General features: G+C 47.4%; 1 protein-coding gene across 1 annotated transcript in view; it reads right to left on the bottom strand.

The window, feature by feature from the left end:
* Positions 1–404: 404 nt before the first annotated feature.
* LOC147748031 (uncharacterized) overlaps positions 405–17,859 on the bottom strand; it is a 109,258-nt gene continuing 91,803 nt past the window's right edge. The window contains exon 3 of the mRNA XM_086926795.1: positions 405–901. Coding sequence (XP_086782921.1) covers positions 405–901 — 497 coding nt within the window. The remainder of the gene's footprint in view (positions 902–17,859) is intronic.

Genomic DNA, 17,859 nt, shown 5'->3' with positions numbered 1-17,859 from the left:
AAAGATCTGGGGCGGTAATTAATCGGTTGCTTGGGGTCTGCATTATTTTTCTTAAGGATTGGCCTCACAATGGCTTCTTTCCAGGGGGTAAGGAACAAGGCACGAGTTAGGGACATATTAAAGATAGAGGTCAATGTGGGAGCCAGGGCAGGTGCTAGTTTAGCTAAAATCTGGGCGGACGCTGGGTCTTTGGGGGAACCTGATTTGGCCTTTTTTAGTATGTTGGCTACCTCGTCCTCAGTGATTATTCCGAAATCAGCTACATTTTGCTGTATGGGGTTTGTGGGGGGATCAGCCTGGTATAACTCACTTATTGTGCCTGTTTCTGTGGGAAGTGATTCATGGATTGTATTAATTTTGACTTTGAAATAGGTGGCTAGTTCATCGGCCCAGTCTTGGGATTCCTAAATGACCTTTTGGCAAGCAATGGGGTTTGAGAAGTCTTTTACAATTGCATAAAGTTCTTTCTGTGAATTTCCAGCTGCTTTAATTTTTTCCCCAAGATAGGTTTTCTTGGCATTGGCGATTTTGTTCATATATTCTTTATGAGCAATTTTATAGTGTAGTTTATCATCAATGTTTTTTGATTTGCGCCATTTACGTTCAGCTTTCCTGGTGAGTTGTTTAATAGTTTTCAATTCATCAGTGAACCAAGGCGATTTCAGTTTCGGGCAGTTTATTAGGCGTTTAGGAGCTATAGAATCCAGAGTATTACTGATTGCGGAATCAAGGTCTAGGACCGCTCTATCTAGCTCTGTGTCCTCAGTTACTCTCGGAGGGGCAAAGATTTTGGCAAACATTTCTAAGTTAATCTTTTTCCATGGGCGGCTCATCTTTTTTTCTTTAGAGTGGACATGTGGGGACTCATTTGTTTTAATGGTGAATTTAATTATTACATGGTCTGTCCATAAAACAGGAATTAGTTCATTAATATGCGTGTCCTGGAAGTTGGTACATATAATATCCAGCGTATGACCCGCTTTATGTGTAGGGTCGGTTTCGAGTAGTCTTAGATCTAGGGACTCAATACTATATGGCCGGGATGCCCGCCACCCCCTCCCAACACCACTTCCCAAAGGGAGAAGACAGACACAGGTTTGAACTTTTGGAAGGCGGGGGGGAGTTACCCCCCCGGCCATATTTATTAAAATATGAAACAAAATTTAAAACATTAAATAAAAGTTTCATGAATTATGTACAATTTTACTTTTATTACATTTTGATGAAGACATGCTCTTTGGCTAACCTTAACAGATCTCTAATACAAAGGTTTCCTAGCCGAGTCTAGCATCCTTAAAATGCATACATTCTAAATTAAAATTGTACATCCTAGCATTAAGGGCCAACGGCAAGGTCTTAACCGGTGTCAGATCCCTACTACCAAAATCCCGCCCTCACGGTGTGAGTGGCGCATGCGCAGAGGACTTTACCCTCATTGCCAACTGTAACTTCCCTTGTCGTGGGGGCTCCCTTTCACTCGACGCCATCTTAAAGGTCGTCCGAGTTCCCGTGTGAGGTATCTGTAGGAAGGACAGCGTGGACTCCCCCCCATCCCCACACTCTCTTCCGCCGTCGCGGATATCCGGCCCCGGGAAATTCGTAGGAGGGGCATCTAGCCGCCTCCCCCCTGGGAGGGGCCTATGGCCGTCTCCCCCTAGACGACCCATCCTTAGTGGGTGCCGTCTCCCCGTGGAAGGGGCCAATGGCCGCCTCCCCCCGGGCGCTCCCATCCATTCTGGGTGGCACCCCCCTCTAGGGACCTTGAAATTACTGCTCACCGATCATGACCTTACCGCCACAGGCCGGATAGTTGACCGACTATCCGGCCCCCCCACTCCTCCTAAAGGTCATGCTTCCTCACACCCCTTAGCCATGCTATGAAGTCTCCTATGAGTAAATCATTCCCCTCCCTGGACAGGTGAACCCCATCATTCAGATACATGTGATCACCCCGAATACACCCGTGAGGAATGCTATGCAACTGCGCGGAGCGAAACAATTTCCCAATTTTATTGTTGACCCTTTTCACTGAGTGGTTCAACGCTGACACTGAAAGACCCCCCTGCCAAATCTTCCTGGGGATCATGTGGGACCAGGCAATCGTGCACCCCGGGAGTTTCTTAGCCAACCAGCTAACTGCCGACAGGATGTGTTCTAATAACACTCGTCTTCCCAGCTTCACTAAGTCATTGCCCCCAAGGTGTACTATGACTACAGATGGCGGTGACCTTTGCCGCCCTAAAAGACCCTCAAAAAACGATTGAAATTGGTCAAAACAGAGCCCGCCCTTCCCATGGAAGGTCACTCTGTACCCGTATTCCCCAGATGCACAAGTCGCGTCACCAGCCTTGAATACGTCCCCGGCGCGCCTCACATATGAGTGGCCCACGACCCATACCACTCTCTCGCCAGTCGGTGATCCTTGACCGCTGGTCTCCTGATGTTGGGTCGACTTCCAATTCCGCCCCGCGTGACAGGCTCGCGAAACTGTAATTCAAACAAAAGACAAGAAGCGTGAGTGCATGTCAATTGACTTTTACAACATGTGCAATCGCACATACCTTTTGAAGCAATTCGAGGACCAACGGCCCAGCTGTTTTACTTCCTAAGCACTCTGACCCCGGGCCGTAGCCTCAGTAGCAGCCCCTATCCTAAATGAGTGGGTCCCAAAATCGCACGGGTCCATGCCCGCGGCAGCGATTGACAGTGCTAGCACCCTCTGAAACTGAAATCTCGTCAGTGGGGTGCCGTCATTGTGCCTAAGCAGGCTCCCCCCCATCTAGCCGTCCTCAGTGCCAAGTATTCCTCTAAACACTTTATCGGACAAGTGGGGGACCCTCGTGCGCGCTGCACGACGACACTATCTCCCATAGCTCCTTGGTCTGTCTTGGACCTGGCTATCGAGATTACCATCGAATCACCCCTTATTTGTAAGTGATCCCTGCACAAGCCTCCCTCCATATCCTTCTTGTTCCTTGCTACGAGCTCGCTTACCCGCAGAGCCCCATGGAATGCCAAGGTGAAAGCTGCCCGGAACAGAACTGCTTCGAAAGGGGAGTGGAGTTCTGGACTTTTTGGTTCCGTCCAGAGGTGTCAGGGAACAACACCCGAAGACCCCGGAGTTCCACCTGTCTTGGTGCACAAATAAACAGAAACACGGGCTTCTCGATGGTGGCGTCAAAGACCAAGGTTTATTACTGCAGGGACACAGAAGTCACAGAAACTACGCATGGGCATTGTCTAGGAGCCTGTTCGATTTGTACAAAGAGGGTTGCTCCTTATATACTAAAAATTGGGCTTCAGGCAAATTCTTCACATGTTAGTACATTCCCAAACCTTTGTGTCCTAAACAATAAATATTTGGTGTTGCACAGGAATCGTCGACAATATCTGATGTCAAAACATTACGAACGAGGGGTTCCCACTTTTCCATCATAATCTCATGTCAAGTTTTCATTCAAGACCTGGACCGCCTCATCGTAAAGTTCGTTACCTCCCCCTAATAAAGGCCCAGAAGGAAAGGAGCAGAGCCAGGTGCAGAAGATAGAAAAGCAGGATAAGGGATGTTTGTGGGTTGTAAATGGGCAAGGCTACCAGCTTCGGCCGCCTAATCATGATCAGGCCAACGACCACAAGAACCAGTATAGCAGGACTAGCCTCGGACAGAGGAGGCAGCCTTTGTCGAGTCATGCAGCTACAGCGTGTTCTGTCCTAAGGTGCACGTGTCACTAAAAAGGTGAATCGTCGGCTAAGGCTACGTGTCCTTAATTGAAATGAAGTGATCAGAGGTTATTGCGTATGTGAGGGCAAGAAACACAAAATGGCTGCCATGATCTGAGATGGATGCCATGGGTAGATCGGAAATATGTTTGTAACAGGAGTACTCTTGCTCGTAGCGTAGCGAAAACACCAGGATATGCTAAATGGATCATTTGCGGTTCGCTGATACTAATATTATGTATTTCCGACAATATTGAAAACACGGGTTCAAATCGTCACGGAACCTTAGACCCTCCTTTTGCCCTTACATAGGCAATTACTCAGTCTATGTCAGAATCTAGTTCTATGCTCATCAGGTCAGTGACATGTTGTTGTATCATCATCCTTTCTCGTGCCTTTTCTCCAAACGCAGGTGGTTTTCTAAAACAGGTTGCAGCACAAAGACTACACAGAGCTGGACCACACTGGATAATCAGGCAACATGAGAATAGGAATACTAAGATGACACCAACGACCATTAGAACCTTCCATCCCCACGCTGATATCAGAGTCCAAAAGCACTCCATGAAGGACCAGTTTCCCTTGTCTACATGAATAGAGTCGGAAATCTTGTGGAGCTTAGAAATCGCCTCATAAACTGTTGGAGCATTATTGGGAATAAAGACACAGCAGCTCGATTGGATCATTCTGCATACCCCACCTCGATCTGCAAGTATTACGTCTAGAACCATACGGTTCTGCAACGTCATGAGTCTATCCGCCTGAAGCTCAGCTGTCAAGTTGCTAAGGGCACCAGCAGTTTCGGTAATAGTAGATTCAACTACCCGTGTTAGCTGACGTATGTTTCTACTATTGGCCATAGGCCCCCAGAACGGAAGGAAACCTTTGAAGAAGTCTCCAGCTTCCTGACCAGCGGTATCTTCCTTGCTGAAGACACCTCTTGCTACTCTGGTTTTGTGATAATCATATGAAGCAGTGTATGTTGGAGGCAACAATCGAGCAATATAACATGACCCTGAAAAGTCAGCAGGTAACCATGTATACGCTCTGTCTTGACAGATGAAGTAGGTACCCCTAGCAGTGAGAAAAGCAGGGGAGGAGCTAGACGGAAACACGTAAGTTTCGATGCACTCACTCCTCCCTAGCTGAGCTCTTGGATTTCTCCCATTACCTTGCAAACAGACCTGACCTCGGTGAGGTACAACCCAGATTGGAGTTGAGCTTTTAAGCTTGCTTTCTCCCAAACTAAGGTGATACTCTGAAGAATTCCAACTCAAATATACTTGTAATTCGTCTCTAGGGTAAGATGGAGTGTTATTGACATCCTTGATCATATCAATAATACTCTGGATTAAAGCTTTGTTGACAGAGTTATATTTAGTGGAACGTGGTGGACGCGGAGGATAGGTTTCAAGGGCATAAGCAAAGATGGTTTGAAAGGCCTGAAATGATCCATTATAGCTGAAAGGCAAAACCAGATAGGGAATACCTTTATCCATAGTGTGGGGTATCAAGCCACACACCCAGCAGTCTGTAGTGTTAACTACCAGTTGGTGTTGGTGCAAGAGCTGTACAAAAGTGTTATTGATGAATTCTGAGCGTCGAGCTTGCTCATGTTCAGGAAACGAGTGAAAAGAGTGCATAGAAGAAACAGTAGAAGTAGCAGGATCAAGGGGAGGTACTGTAGTTACTGGTACAAAAATCAAACTCATACCAAAGACGATTCCACCCACCAACGTTATCAAAACAATCAAAAATGTAATGGCACATTGTATCAAAAAGCATTTGCTATGAAGAATTTTGTAAAGTCTGTTTCTGCGAACATAAATCACATTTTCTCGTTGCAGCGCAGGAAGCTCCATCTTCTACAATCCGCTCGCGACCACTGATGATGTGTACGTAGATGAAAATGCCTCTATCAGCCCTGGGAGTTCCCAGAACCAACAGAAAGATCGACCTTGTGTCAGACCCCCGCAGATTCAACTAGGCACACAGCCACAACCCTACGGCTACCCAGACGGCAAGGCAATTTTAAACAACAATAAAACAATAGCAAACTTCCTGGCTGAAGGCAAAAGTTCAAAATTTCAAAGTATCACAATAGGCAGTTGCCTGCTTTATTTGTCCATATTACGAGGTCGTAAGTTGTATCTTTGTTTTGCAGGAACTGTTTGATCGGCAAATAACGTATCACTAGTAGCTGTTGCAGTGTTCAGGTTCGCAGATGCTAGAGTTTGTTCTGATGCAGTGGACAAATGTTCAGAGTTCAAAGGAGTCTTTTCGGGAGGAGAGTCAGAGTTCGGAGTATCAGTTATCAATTTGGCATTGCTGAAGGGGATAAACTTCGGTGTTTGCTCGCATTCAGAGGCACCAATTCCCTTCTTCACCCAGTCGTCGTAAGGAAGTGGCAAAGGTACACGTTTGACATGAGTTGCATGTATCCAGTGCTTACGTCCAGCCACACGAACGGCAGTTCTCGTTGCAAGCAGCACCTGGAAGGGGCCGACAAACTTGGGCTGAAGGTTCTTTGTCCTCGTAAAATTTCGGACCACAACGTGGTCGCCGGGTTTCAGCTGATGCCCTGGACTCTCCGGAGGCTTTGGCAATGCATCGAAAACCTGTTGGTGGATAAGGCTCAATTTAGCAGTCAAGTCGTAAAGGTAATCGATCAACATAGGATATTCTAGAGAACAAAATTCTTTCGGCCTAGGCACTCCCCACACATTTGCCGGACGGCCAAAAACAATTTCGTAAGGACTAAGTCCTACTCTAGAATGTACAGTTGCTCTCGTTGATAACAAAGCCAAGGGTAATGCATCTGGCCAGGATAAACCTGTGGATGCCTGTATTTTAGCTAGTTTTAGTTTGAGGGTGCCATTGTAGCCCTCTACTAAACCAGCAGACGGGGATGGTTTGCACTGTGGAACTTTTGTTTAATGTTCAAACCGGCACACACACTCTGCATAACTTTCCCTATAAACTCACTTCCGTTATCTGACCATACAATCCGTGGCATTCCATACCTAGGGAAATATTCTTTGAGAAGAATTTTGGCAGTTGATAGGGCAGTATTGTCCTTCAGTGGATATGCTTCGATCCATCTGGAAAAAGCACAAACTACCACCAGAACGTATTTTAAATTATTACACCGATCCATGTGTATGAAATCTAGCTGAATTACTTCAAAGGGGCAGGAAGGAGGAGCGAAGTGACCAGCAGGAGTTGGGGTTCCCTTGCCAGGATTATGCATCAGGCATACCATACAATTTTTCACCACTCTTTCTGCACATTTACTGATCCCATCATTCTTCCAGACTGGAGCCAACATTTTACAGATTCCTTTAGAACTTATGTGCGCTACTCCATGTGCCATTGTCACCACTGCAAGCACATACGCATCAGGCAACATCCAACGCTGTTGTTCCGACAAATCAATCCAACACCCACTTGAATCCAACTTGCCCATACTTTCTTTCCATGCACGTTTTTCCTCCTCAGTTGCCTCTTTCTGAATCTCTTTCACACTTTCCACTGTGTCCTCACACATTCCAGACTCGGGAATCCATCTTGCAGACATAGCAACATACATTCTACTCATCATATCTCTCGCTGTTTGTTTAGCAGTTTCATCAGCAAAAGCATTCCCCCGACCAACATCATCCGTGATTGCTTTATGAGCACTGCATTTCACAATTGCAACTTCAATCGGCAAGGTTAGAGATTCCAACAAGTCGTTAACTAGCTGACCATGTTGAATCTTAGTCCCATGGGACGTAATGAAACCTCTTTCTTTCCACAAAAGGCCAAAACTATGGGCCACGCCAAACGCGTACTGACTATCTGTGAACACATTCACTCTCTTTCCTTTAGCTAAAACACACGCTCTTGTTAGAGCTATTAATTCTGCAGCTTGGGCAGAATTCTGACTCACCCTTGCAGTCTCCACAATCGTTCTCAAAGTCGTTACCGCATAGGCAGCAGTCACATCACCATTCTCCAATTTAAAACATGACCCATCAACGTACAACGTGCCATCTGGATCTGACAACGGAGTGTCTTTTAAATCAATTTGTCCTTTTGTCTCTTCCTCGGTTCTAAAACAGCAATCATGGGGCTCGGAATCACTCGACTCTTGATTAGCCGGCAACAATGTTGCTGGATTCAATACATTGCATCTTTTAATTTGAATATGACTTGCTAGCAGTGTCAGCTCATAGCCAGATAATCTCGCACTGGTAAGGTGTTGTGTCTTGGTTCGGTTCATGAGTGTATCCACAGCATGATCAACCATAACCACTAACATGTTGTTCATCACCAAACCAGCAGATTGTCGAATGGAAGCCGCAGCTGCCGCTGTAGCTCTCAAACAACTAGGTAACGCTCTAGCTACCGGATCCAATGTTGATGAAAAATACGCACAGGGGCGTTGTTTATCACCAAATTTCTGTGTCAGAACACTCAACGCGCAACCTTCTCTCTCGTGAACGTAGAGCGTGAATGGCTTGCTGTAATCAGGTGTACCCAATACAGGAGCTGAACACAATGCTTTTCGTAACTCAGAAAAACTCTCTTGACATTCATCAGACCATGGCACCGGACTCGGAACATTTTTCCCAGTCAAAGCTACCAATGGTTTCGCTAAAAGAGAAAAATTTGGGATCCACTGCCTACAGTAAGAGGTAATACCTAGAAAGGCACGTACTTCTCTCTGAGTGCGGGGAACACTCATCTGAGTAATTGCTTTTATTCTCTCTGGGGTCAACTTCCTTCCCTCCTTTGACAAGAGATGACCTAGGTAGGTCACTTCTTGGCAGCAGTATTGCAATTTCGAAGGTGACACCTTGTGATTCAAATTGGACAAATGATGCAATAACGAAATCGTAGCTGCTTTGCAAGTTTCCTTGTCATCGGCAGCCACTAGAAGATGGTCTACATACTGCACTAGGGCAGAACTTTGAGGAAGTTCAAAAGAATCTAACTGACTTTTTAATGCCTGACTGTAAATGGACGGACTCTCACAATAGCCTTGTGGAGCACGTTTAAACCTGAAGCTTCGACCTCCTAGACAGAAGCCGAAAATATCCCTGCTTTCCTCGGCTATCGGAATGCTGAAAAAGGCATTTTTCAAGTCGATGACTGAAAACCATGTTGCTGTTGCAGGAATCAATGTTAACAAGGCAGTAATGTCTGGAACCACAGGGAACTGTGGGACCATAATCTTATTAACCTCTCTAAGATCAATGACAAATCTATATACTGGAGGTTTTGTCGGGTCAGTACGTTTCAAAATCGGTAATACAGGACTGTTACAGACATTTCCTCTAGTTTCTTCAACCACACCTTTCTTAATCAAATCTTGTACGATCAATAAAAGTGCACGTTCACCTTCACTAGAAATTTTGTATTGGGGAATTCGTGGAAATTTTACATTTGCTTTTAAAGTGATTACATATGGTGGTATTTCTAAAAGGCCTACATCATTAGGACCAGTCGCCCAAAGAGTATCAGGGAGCGAACGCAGCTCTGGCGGGAGTGCATCCATTGACAAGTACATCGGAGAGGTGATTCTTTTACCCAACGTAAGCTGTACTCCTTCCGGAGAACAGTACAATGTCGCATATAGGCGTTTTAACAAGTCTAAACCAAGCAGATTTTCATTACAACCTGTCGTCAAAATCAAAGGTGCTTTCAATTGACACGGTCCAACAGAAATAGACAAAGGACCAGATATGGGGTTGTAAACAGGGGCGCCTGAAAAACCTACAGAAACATTCGTTAAGCCGGACAAAGGTGCGCCAGGGAGTTTCGCATGAATGATAGAACTTTTTGCGGCACCAGTATCCAACAGAAACGGTTCGACTACACCTGATGTTGCTACTGCGACATAAGGCCCACTCTGATCCACTGGAACTGATACTACTCCCTCTCTCTGTCCATGGCTGTCCTAGTACCCATTTTGCTGAAATCCCTCATCCACTTCACAATAGTCTTCAACATGATACTGCTGAGATCTATTTTGCTGGGCAGACTGTCCATTTCGTTGATCAAAGTGATTGGAAGGGCGATCATTCGTTTGTGGAGGCATAGCACCTCGTCCTCGACCTCTAGAATTCTGTACAAAACCACCACGACCTCTCTGGGCTGCTGTCGCGTTATTTTGCGCTAAGCCTGGACACTCATTCTTATAATGACCCTCTTTCTTACAGTACGCACACTGATTCCATTGATATTGTGGCCTCGGTGAACTATAATCTGTCCTTTGATACGATCCTTGCTGTGTATTATTTTGATTCATGCGAGGCGGATACGCCTGTTGCAAAAGAACCTTAGTTTTTAAATCTTTCGTTTTCTTATCTGATTTCTCTTTCTCCTCTTTATCCCTATTTTCATAATACTGTGCAGTTGCAAGTATTTGCGCAGTAGTAGAGACAGCCCACGCACTCTCGGAATCTTTCAATTTGTTGCAGAGCTCTGGTAGCAAGTTGTGTACAAATTTATCGACAAATAATCTCTGTCCTCCTTCTGTGCTCATATCTTGACCACTATGATCTACAAAAGTCTCTTCGAACCTCGTGAAGAAGTCGGAGACACTTTCGTCTTCTGCCTGCATGCGGACAACTTGTCCCAGTTAACGCGCAATGCTGGCATCAGAGTCTTCATTAAGTCGATTATCCTACCTGGAAGATTAGCAATTAGAGGTTCGGGTTTGGAACCCCCTATTTGCTGACCATCTGCTGCAATGATAGCTGCCCAATCACCACCTAGGGCAACTGGATGATTCTCCCTACGAATTTTAGCCCAAATTGGTTGCGGAACTACATTCCCAAATAACATGTCAATGTCCGCTAGATTCATAACACAAGCCTCAACTGTTTGTGCTAACTCCTTATAATATCCAGCAGGATTCTTACGCGGATCTGGCAAGGCCTGTTTTACTGCCAACACTTCGGCTCGCTTCCAAGGAATGTGTATCCACACTCTCTGGAATTGGGCCGGAGCGGCTGCAATACCAAGGTTTACATTAGCTTGCACAGCTTCACGCCAAATTGGAGGAACCTCTCTCATTGGATATTGGCCAGTCCGCTTCGTACTACTTTTCTCTAAGTCCCTCGGTGAACGAAGAGATGGATCATTTCTAAAACTTAAAATCAGTTCCATCGCTTCTTTTATATCTTGACCCACTATCATACCTGCAGCAAACTCTTTTTGAACATTAATTAATTCTTCTAGGTTCGATTCAGAATCATCTTCTTCTAATTCATCACGCAACAGAGAGCACATCTCGTCAAAAACATATTGTTGCGTTGGTTCCTTCCACTGCATAAAAGTATCTAGTACATCTCTCGTACTATATCTCCTACTCTTCGAAATCCATCTAAGAGCCGTGGAATCCAAGATTCCCCGTTCCTCAGTACCTGGAAGCTGACTGGGTCTCTGTACAGAGTCAGAGGCAGGAGTCTTAATTAAGGTTTTATAGAAACGAGACAGAATATTAGAGACGGAATCAGTGACTCTTCGACGAACAGTAAGCGGAGTCATAATACTAGCAGATGTAGAGAACACAGAAGCAGTAGGAATAGATAGCGGGACAGTAGGAGTATCAGGTAAGACAGCTTGTGAAACAGGAGGTGTAAGCGATACAGGTATAGGCATAGAAGCCGGCAACCCAGGGAGTGGAGGTGCCGAAGGAATATTCACATTAATTAAAGGAGGTACAGGAGCTTGATTCTGAGGGGCAGGAGCAGGAATACCAGGTTGTCCAGCAACCGGCAATTGAACATTCGGTACAGGCGGAGCCGTAGCACCTTGTGCATACGGTGGAGGTGACTGTAACAGATAAGACAACAGAGGATCGTTTTCGGGGTCCTCCAGTATCTTAGTTGTTTTCGATGGCAAGGCAGGATAGCATTTGTCAATCGCTAAATTATGCTCTCTAATGGCCACCTCTACGGCCTTCTCAGACTCGTTGACTTGCAGCTGCTTAACAGCCTGTTCTAGAGTCAACTCTTGCTCTTTTTGTTCTTTCTTCAACCTTTTAATTTTTCTCTGTTTGGATTCTTTTCGCCAGTAACGGAAAGAATCAAACATTGCCGGCCGGGCTTTCTTCCTAAACAATTTCGCTTCCAAATTATCAAGGATTTCGGGTTCAAAACTACCATGCAGTGGCCAACTAAGGACACCATCCTTTTTCGCATAGCGGACCCACACCTCATTATAAGATATAGGACCCACACCAAACTGACTATACAAGTCATATAGAGGAGTCCCAATCGGAGGAACCAAACATGAGTCCTCCAATCGTGAATCACTGCTGCAACCAAAACAAGACAACATACAATTTTTTCGACTTACCATTTTGTAATCCAGGACACAAAACAAACAAAACAAGAAACAGATATGTGCACTTGAACCAAGAACTTAGGCCTACCGAAAGCGAACTGATGTATCGATACCCAAACTAAACCAAATAGATTATCGTAACCAGAACAACCAGTGATAATCTTACGAAACCGAACCAAACCAAGAACCAAAACGGATTTTAACAATCCTCACGAGGTAACCAAAGAGCAACCACTAAATACTTAACTGAGGTACTGAAGACGTCACCAAGGAGAAACCCGTCACGTTTCGCCGTACTAAGGACTGCACCTCGGGTCCAAGACAGGGCGACGGTCAAGGCAACGGCCCACTGCAGCCGTCCGAAACGGGAACCCTCGTGGAAGAGAACTTCGGGCCACTTTTGCGATATGCCGGGATCGATGAAGTGGGGCGCCTCCCTCAGGAATCTTCACACGAAGCTTCTCGAACTCTTCAGGCTTTTGGACCGGTACCGAATGACGTCGCCCCACTTTGGGCGCCAATTGGAGTTCTGGACTTTTTGGTTCCGTCCAGAGGTGTCAGGGAACAACACCCGAAGACCCCGCAGTTCCACCTGTCTTGGTGCACAAATAAACAGAAACACGGGCTTCTCGATGGTGGCGTCAAAGACCAAGGTTTATTACTGCAGGGACACAGAAGTCACAGAAACTACGCATGGGCAGTGTCTAGGAGCCTGTTCGATTTGTACAAAGAGGGTTGCTCCTTATATACTAAAAATTGGGCTTCAGGCAAATTCTTCACATGTTAGTACATTCCCAAACCTTTGTGTCCTAAACAATAAATATTTGGTGTTGCACAGGAATCGTCGACAATATCTGATGTCAAAACATTACGAACGAGGGGTTCCCACTTTTCCATCATAATCTCATGTCAAGTTTTCATTCAAGACCTGGACCGCCTCATCGTAAAGTTCGTTACCTCCCCCTAATAAAGGCCCAGAAGGAAAGGAGCAGAGCCAGGTGCAGAAGATAGAAAAGCAGGATAAGGGATGTTTGTGGGTTGTAAATGGGCAAGGCTACCAGCTTCGGCCGCCTAATCATGATCAGGCCAACGACCACAAGAACCAGTATAGCAGGACTAGCCTCGGACAGAGGAGGCAGCCTTTGTCGAGTCATGCAGCTACAGCGTGTTCTGTCCTAAGGTGCACGTGTCACTAAAAAGGTGAATCGTCGGCTAAGGCTACGTGTCCTTAATTGAAATGAAGTGATCAGAGGTTATTGCGTATGTGAGGGCAAGAAACACAAAATGGCTGCCATGATCTGAGATGGATGCCATGGGTAGATCGGAAATATGTTTGTAACAGGAGTACTCTTGCTCGTAGCGTAGCGAAAACACCAGGATATGCTAAATGGATCATTTGCGGTTCGCTGATACTAATATTATGTATTTCCGACAATATTGAAAACACGGGTTCAAATCGTCACGGAACCTCAGGAGGAGCACGTCTCATCCAGCTTTGCTAAAAGCAGAGACAATCTGTCTAAGCCAATCGGGCGCCTCGTATCCTGTTTGTGACCCACGAGGCGTTGCCAGCCGCGGAGTGCCTTCCTAACCAAAAAGGAACCCGTCGGGTCACTTGTGCCGTGCAGCTGTGCCATGAACGAAATGGCCGCCCTATGTCTATTGGCTGTTGCCGCTGATCGGCCTTCTCTGTGCAGCGCTACCAGGAACCCCAGGAAGGATTCCTCCTGCCCCCAGCTCTGTCTCCCTGTCGGACCCAAAAATGTGCAGTAGGAACGAAACGCCCCTTCGTAAGCCTTCCTTGTCCTGGGAGCTAAGCTGGCTGCCACGAGGTCTTGTAATCCGGGGCACCGATTAGCCATAGCACTTCGGGGAATGGTGCCGCCACTAGGTCCGCTGTGGGTAGATGGCCCCTGAAAGCCTGCATTTGTGAACGAGAGAGTGCATCAGCTGCATAATTCAGTACGCCTGGCACATGTTTTGCCCTGAACTGTACATTCAATTTCATGCAACGTAAAACAATTTCTTTCAACAATCTCAAGATCCACTTGCAGGGGGCTGCCTGCTGATTAATGCACTCAACCACAGTCATATTATCAGACCAAAACACCACTGAGCGGTCCCTGAAGTCGTCTGGCCATGCCATCAGAGCAACCCAAACGGGAAATAGCTCTAAGAACCCAATGTTACCTGTTAGACCGATGGAGTGCCACCACGTCGGCCATACTTGTGCCGACCATCGGTTACCAAAGATGGCGCCAAATCCCACGCTCCCAGCTGAGTCGGCCCACAAACCTGGTTCATCCGAAGATGCTGGTGGTTTGTTCCACACAACTCGACCATTGAAGTCCGCCAGAAATGCCAACCAAATGCGCATATCCTGGCGAACCTCTGCCGACAGTCTCGTACGGTGGTGTCCCTCCTTGAGGCCAACCATAGCTTGTGCAATAGAGCGTGAGAAGGGGCGGGCCATTGGAATCACCCTTAAGGCAAAGTTAAGCTGACCCACTGTTTGTTGTAACTGGTGCAGGGTCACTTTTTCCTTGCCCAGGCATTGCGTCAAGGAAGCCCTAAACTTGGCCACCTTTTCCATCGGTAAACGGAAACATCCTTCCACAGAATCGAGCTCAATTCCCAGAAACTCGAGTGAAGTAGATGGTCCAACCGTCTTACCTGGTGCCAATGGGACTCCGAACTCCCGCATGAGGATGCAGAAGTCCTGCAGCGCCTGCGCACATTTCGTATTGCCGTCCGCTCCCTAGAACAGGAAGTCATCTAGATAGTGCATAACGTGCCTATGCCCCGTGGCCTCGGTGAATGCCCACTCTAAAAAACAGCTGAACATTTCAAAATATGCACAAGAAATGGAGCAACCCATAGGCATGCATTTATCCATGTAATAACTCCCTTGAAACGCAAAACCTAGCAAGCGCTGGTCTCGCGGGTGTACCGGGAGCAATCTGAATGCCGATTCGATGTCCGATTTCGCCATCAGCGCTCCGGGGCCTAGGTGATTTAATATGGCAACGGCATCGTCGAACGATGCGTACCGCACTGACCAAATATCTGGGTCAATGGCTTCGTTCACCGAGGAACCCCTTGGGGCAGACAAGTTGTGAATGAGTCTAAACTCCCTTGGGTCCTTCTTTGGAACCACCCCTAGCGGGGAACACACGAAATCCGCCACCAGCGGGCAATGAAAAGGCCCCGCCACCCGCCCCAAGCTGACTTCTTTGGAAATTTTCTTTGCTGCTACGCTTGGGTTCTGTTGGACAGATAACTGATTTTTACAAAAGGAGTCCCCCCGAAAATCCCCCGCCGGGATGTTGAAGCCATTTAGGAATCCATTCCTCAACACCCCGGCGGATACATGATCAGGGTATTTGTTCAACCAAGGAGTCAGAGCCATGATATCGACAGGTGTAGGCAATCGGTTCCCAAGCATCACCTCACTCTTGCTTAGACCCTCCTTTTCCTCCCGTTCCGCTGTTCTTAGATCTACAGCTACTCTCCGGGTGTGAGGAGTTCCCACAGCCCGCACACGCATGCCTGAACCTACATGTTCCCTGGGGCCTGCTACAGTTGCCTCTATTGAAGCCCCAACAAACCCCCCGCTTGCAGCCATTTCCGGCGGTCTTGGGCTGAAATTCCCCACCTGCGCCTGCTCAAAAGGGCACCGCAGGCTTCTGGCGAACTGACCCCGACCCCTCCCGCCCGGCGAGGACGTACCCGCCGCACCAGGCAAGAGCTGCTTGTACCATGACACCGAGTCGAGGCAGTCCCAGGTCAAAGATGTATCAAACTCTTTCGCTTTTCGGAATTTCATGTCATATCCTTTCCACTCGTCCCCCTCATACATAGTATAAAAATCCATAATCCTATTCTGGTAACAGGACAACTCAGTCAGCACTTCCGGCTTTCGTTCGCCCATGACTGCTGTAAATATCGAAAAGGCCTTCACCCAATTTGCTACGGTCTCATCGACCCTAAATTCCGCCATCTTGGCCCGCCATACACTGGGGTGCCATAAATCTTTCTGGGATTTTGCATATTCCATCTCGCGATGGTCAGTCAACAATGAAAACATATTCACATATTTTTCCCCCATATCAATTCCTTTGTGGCCGCAGGGATGTGCTGGGCCACCCTTTCGTGCCTTGAAGGTAACGAACCTTCCCCTGCCATTGGCAATGTGTGCTTACCGGGTTCTACCGTCGTGTCTGCCGCTTTTTCCCGGCTAACCGTAGGTGCTCCTGGCGCCACCTGTGGGGGAACAAGAGGAACATTCGCCGTCCCGGCTTCTCTCGACTGCCGTAACTGCTCGATTATTAGTCTAGCCTCCTCGGCCGGGTCCCCCGCAGCCACTGCCCCCGCTTTCTTCTTGAGCCAGGGTAACACTGCCGCTAACTGGATGGCCAGTTCTGGGGGCATCTCCTCATCATTAACAGGGGTAATTACAACCGGGATTGGTAAACCTATATCTGGGTTTGGTACCGGGGTGTCTGCTGGTGTTATGGGGCGACTGGGGGCACCTCAGGAACCGGATCCTCCCCGGGAACCGCCCTCCTCTTAATACGCTTCCCCCTACCCTCAGGGACGATTCCCGGCAAGTCCGGGCCTTTTACCTTCTTAGGACGGCCTGAGCTGTTCTGAGCTGCTAACTGTTTTTTAACCTCGGCCAAACCTCGACCGATCGAGTCAACTTTACTGAATTTTCGGTCCATGATCGCCATTCGATTCGACAAGGTGCGCAGTACCTTCTCCAACTCGGAGCGCTTTCCTGCTTTTTTGCCGGCCATAGCTTCGTTTACTCCGCTCTAGTCGATCAACGAGGTCCCAGATCCTTCGTACTCGAAATAACTGAAAAAGAAACAACAAGATTACAAGTTCTCAAAATTGCCGCTTGTTCCGTCGAGGGCTCACGAGCAACGAGTTGGTGCAGCCTTCAGAGCACAGGAACAAGAGGACGCTTCTTCGGATTCCCGCTCTTTTATCCGTCTGCGGGAGGGCGGGACCCTCCTCCGGTACGCCTACTGGGCACGGTCTTCCGTGCGGGTGTCTAGGACAACCCCTCTTGGGCGGGAAAGGGCGCGCCCCGGCTACACCACTTTGGGCATACCAGCCGAGCCACGCCCCCCGCCCAAAATGGTTTCCCGGGGGGATCGGGGCACCCAACCATACGTTCGGGGGGACCAAGTGGTCACCCCTTTCCATTCATTAGTTCCACTGTGTACGGGTCATTGTATATTTCCATGTGATGGTTCAAATCGCCTAACAGTAGGAAATTTTTACAGGCTAGTATATGGGGTGCCAGGATGTCGACTAGCTGGGTGGCAAAATTGGCCTTGGTCTCTGGGGGTCTGTAAATCAGGGCTCCTTTCCAGGACTCATTCCCAGTGAGGATAAGGGAGAAGATTAAAAACTCTCCCCAAGTCTCGAGATGAGTGGAAATGATGTTAATTTCGATCTCCATTTTGTAAATTATTGCGGTCCCTCCCCCTCGTTTCCCAGTTCTATCTAGTCTGACTATTTTATAATCAGAGGGCAAGGCTGCTGCTATGTCTGGGTCAGATGTTTCTGATAGCCAGGTTTCGGTTATAAAGAAAAGATCTGGGGTTTCTTGATCGAGTAAGTCCCAGTTCTTTAAGGAATGCTTAGGGAGTGACCGCACATTTCCGTAAAGGCAGGTCAGTGGTTTACGAGTTGGCGGGGGGCCAAGATTGATAGGAGGCGCAATGATAGCTGAGTGGGACGGATTAAAGGACAGGAGCTCTGTGCGGGTATAAGTAATCATATTTA

The sequence above is a fragment of the Lissotriton vulgaris genome, chromosome 1_1 (genome assembly GCF_964263255.1).
Source record: "Lissotriton vulgaris chromosome 1_1, aLisVul1.2, whole genome shotgun sequence".
NCBI lineage: Eukaryota > Metazoa > Chordata > Amphibia > Caudata > Salamandridae > Lissotriton > Lissotriton vulgaris.
The sequence above is the reverse complement of the archived record's forward strand: the minus strand, read 5'-3'. Positions and strand labels throughout refer to the sequence as shown.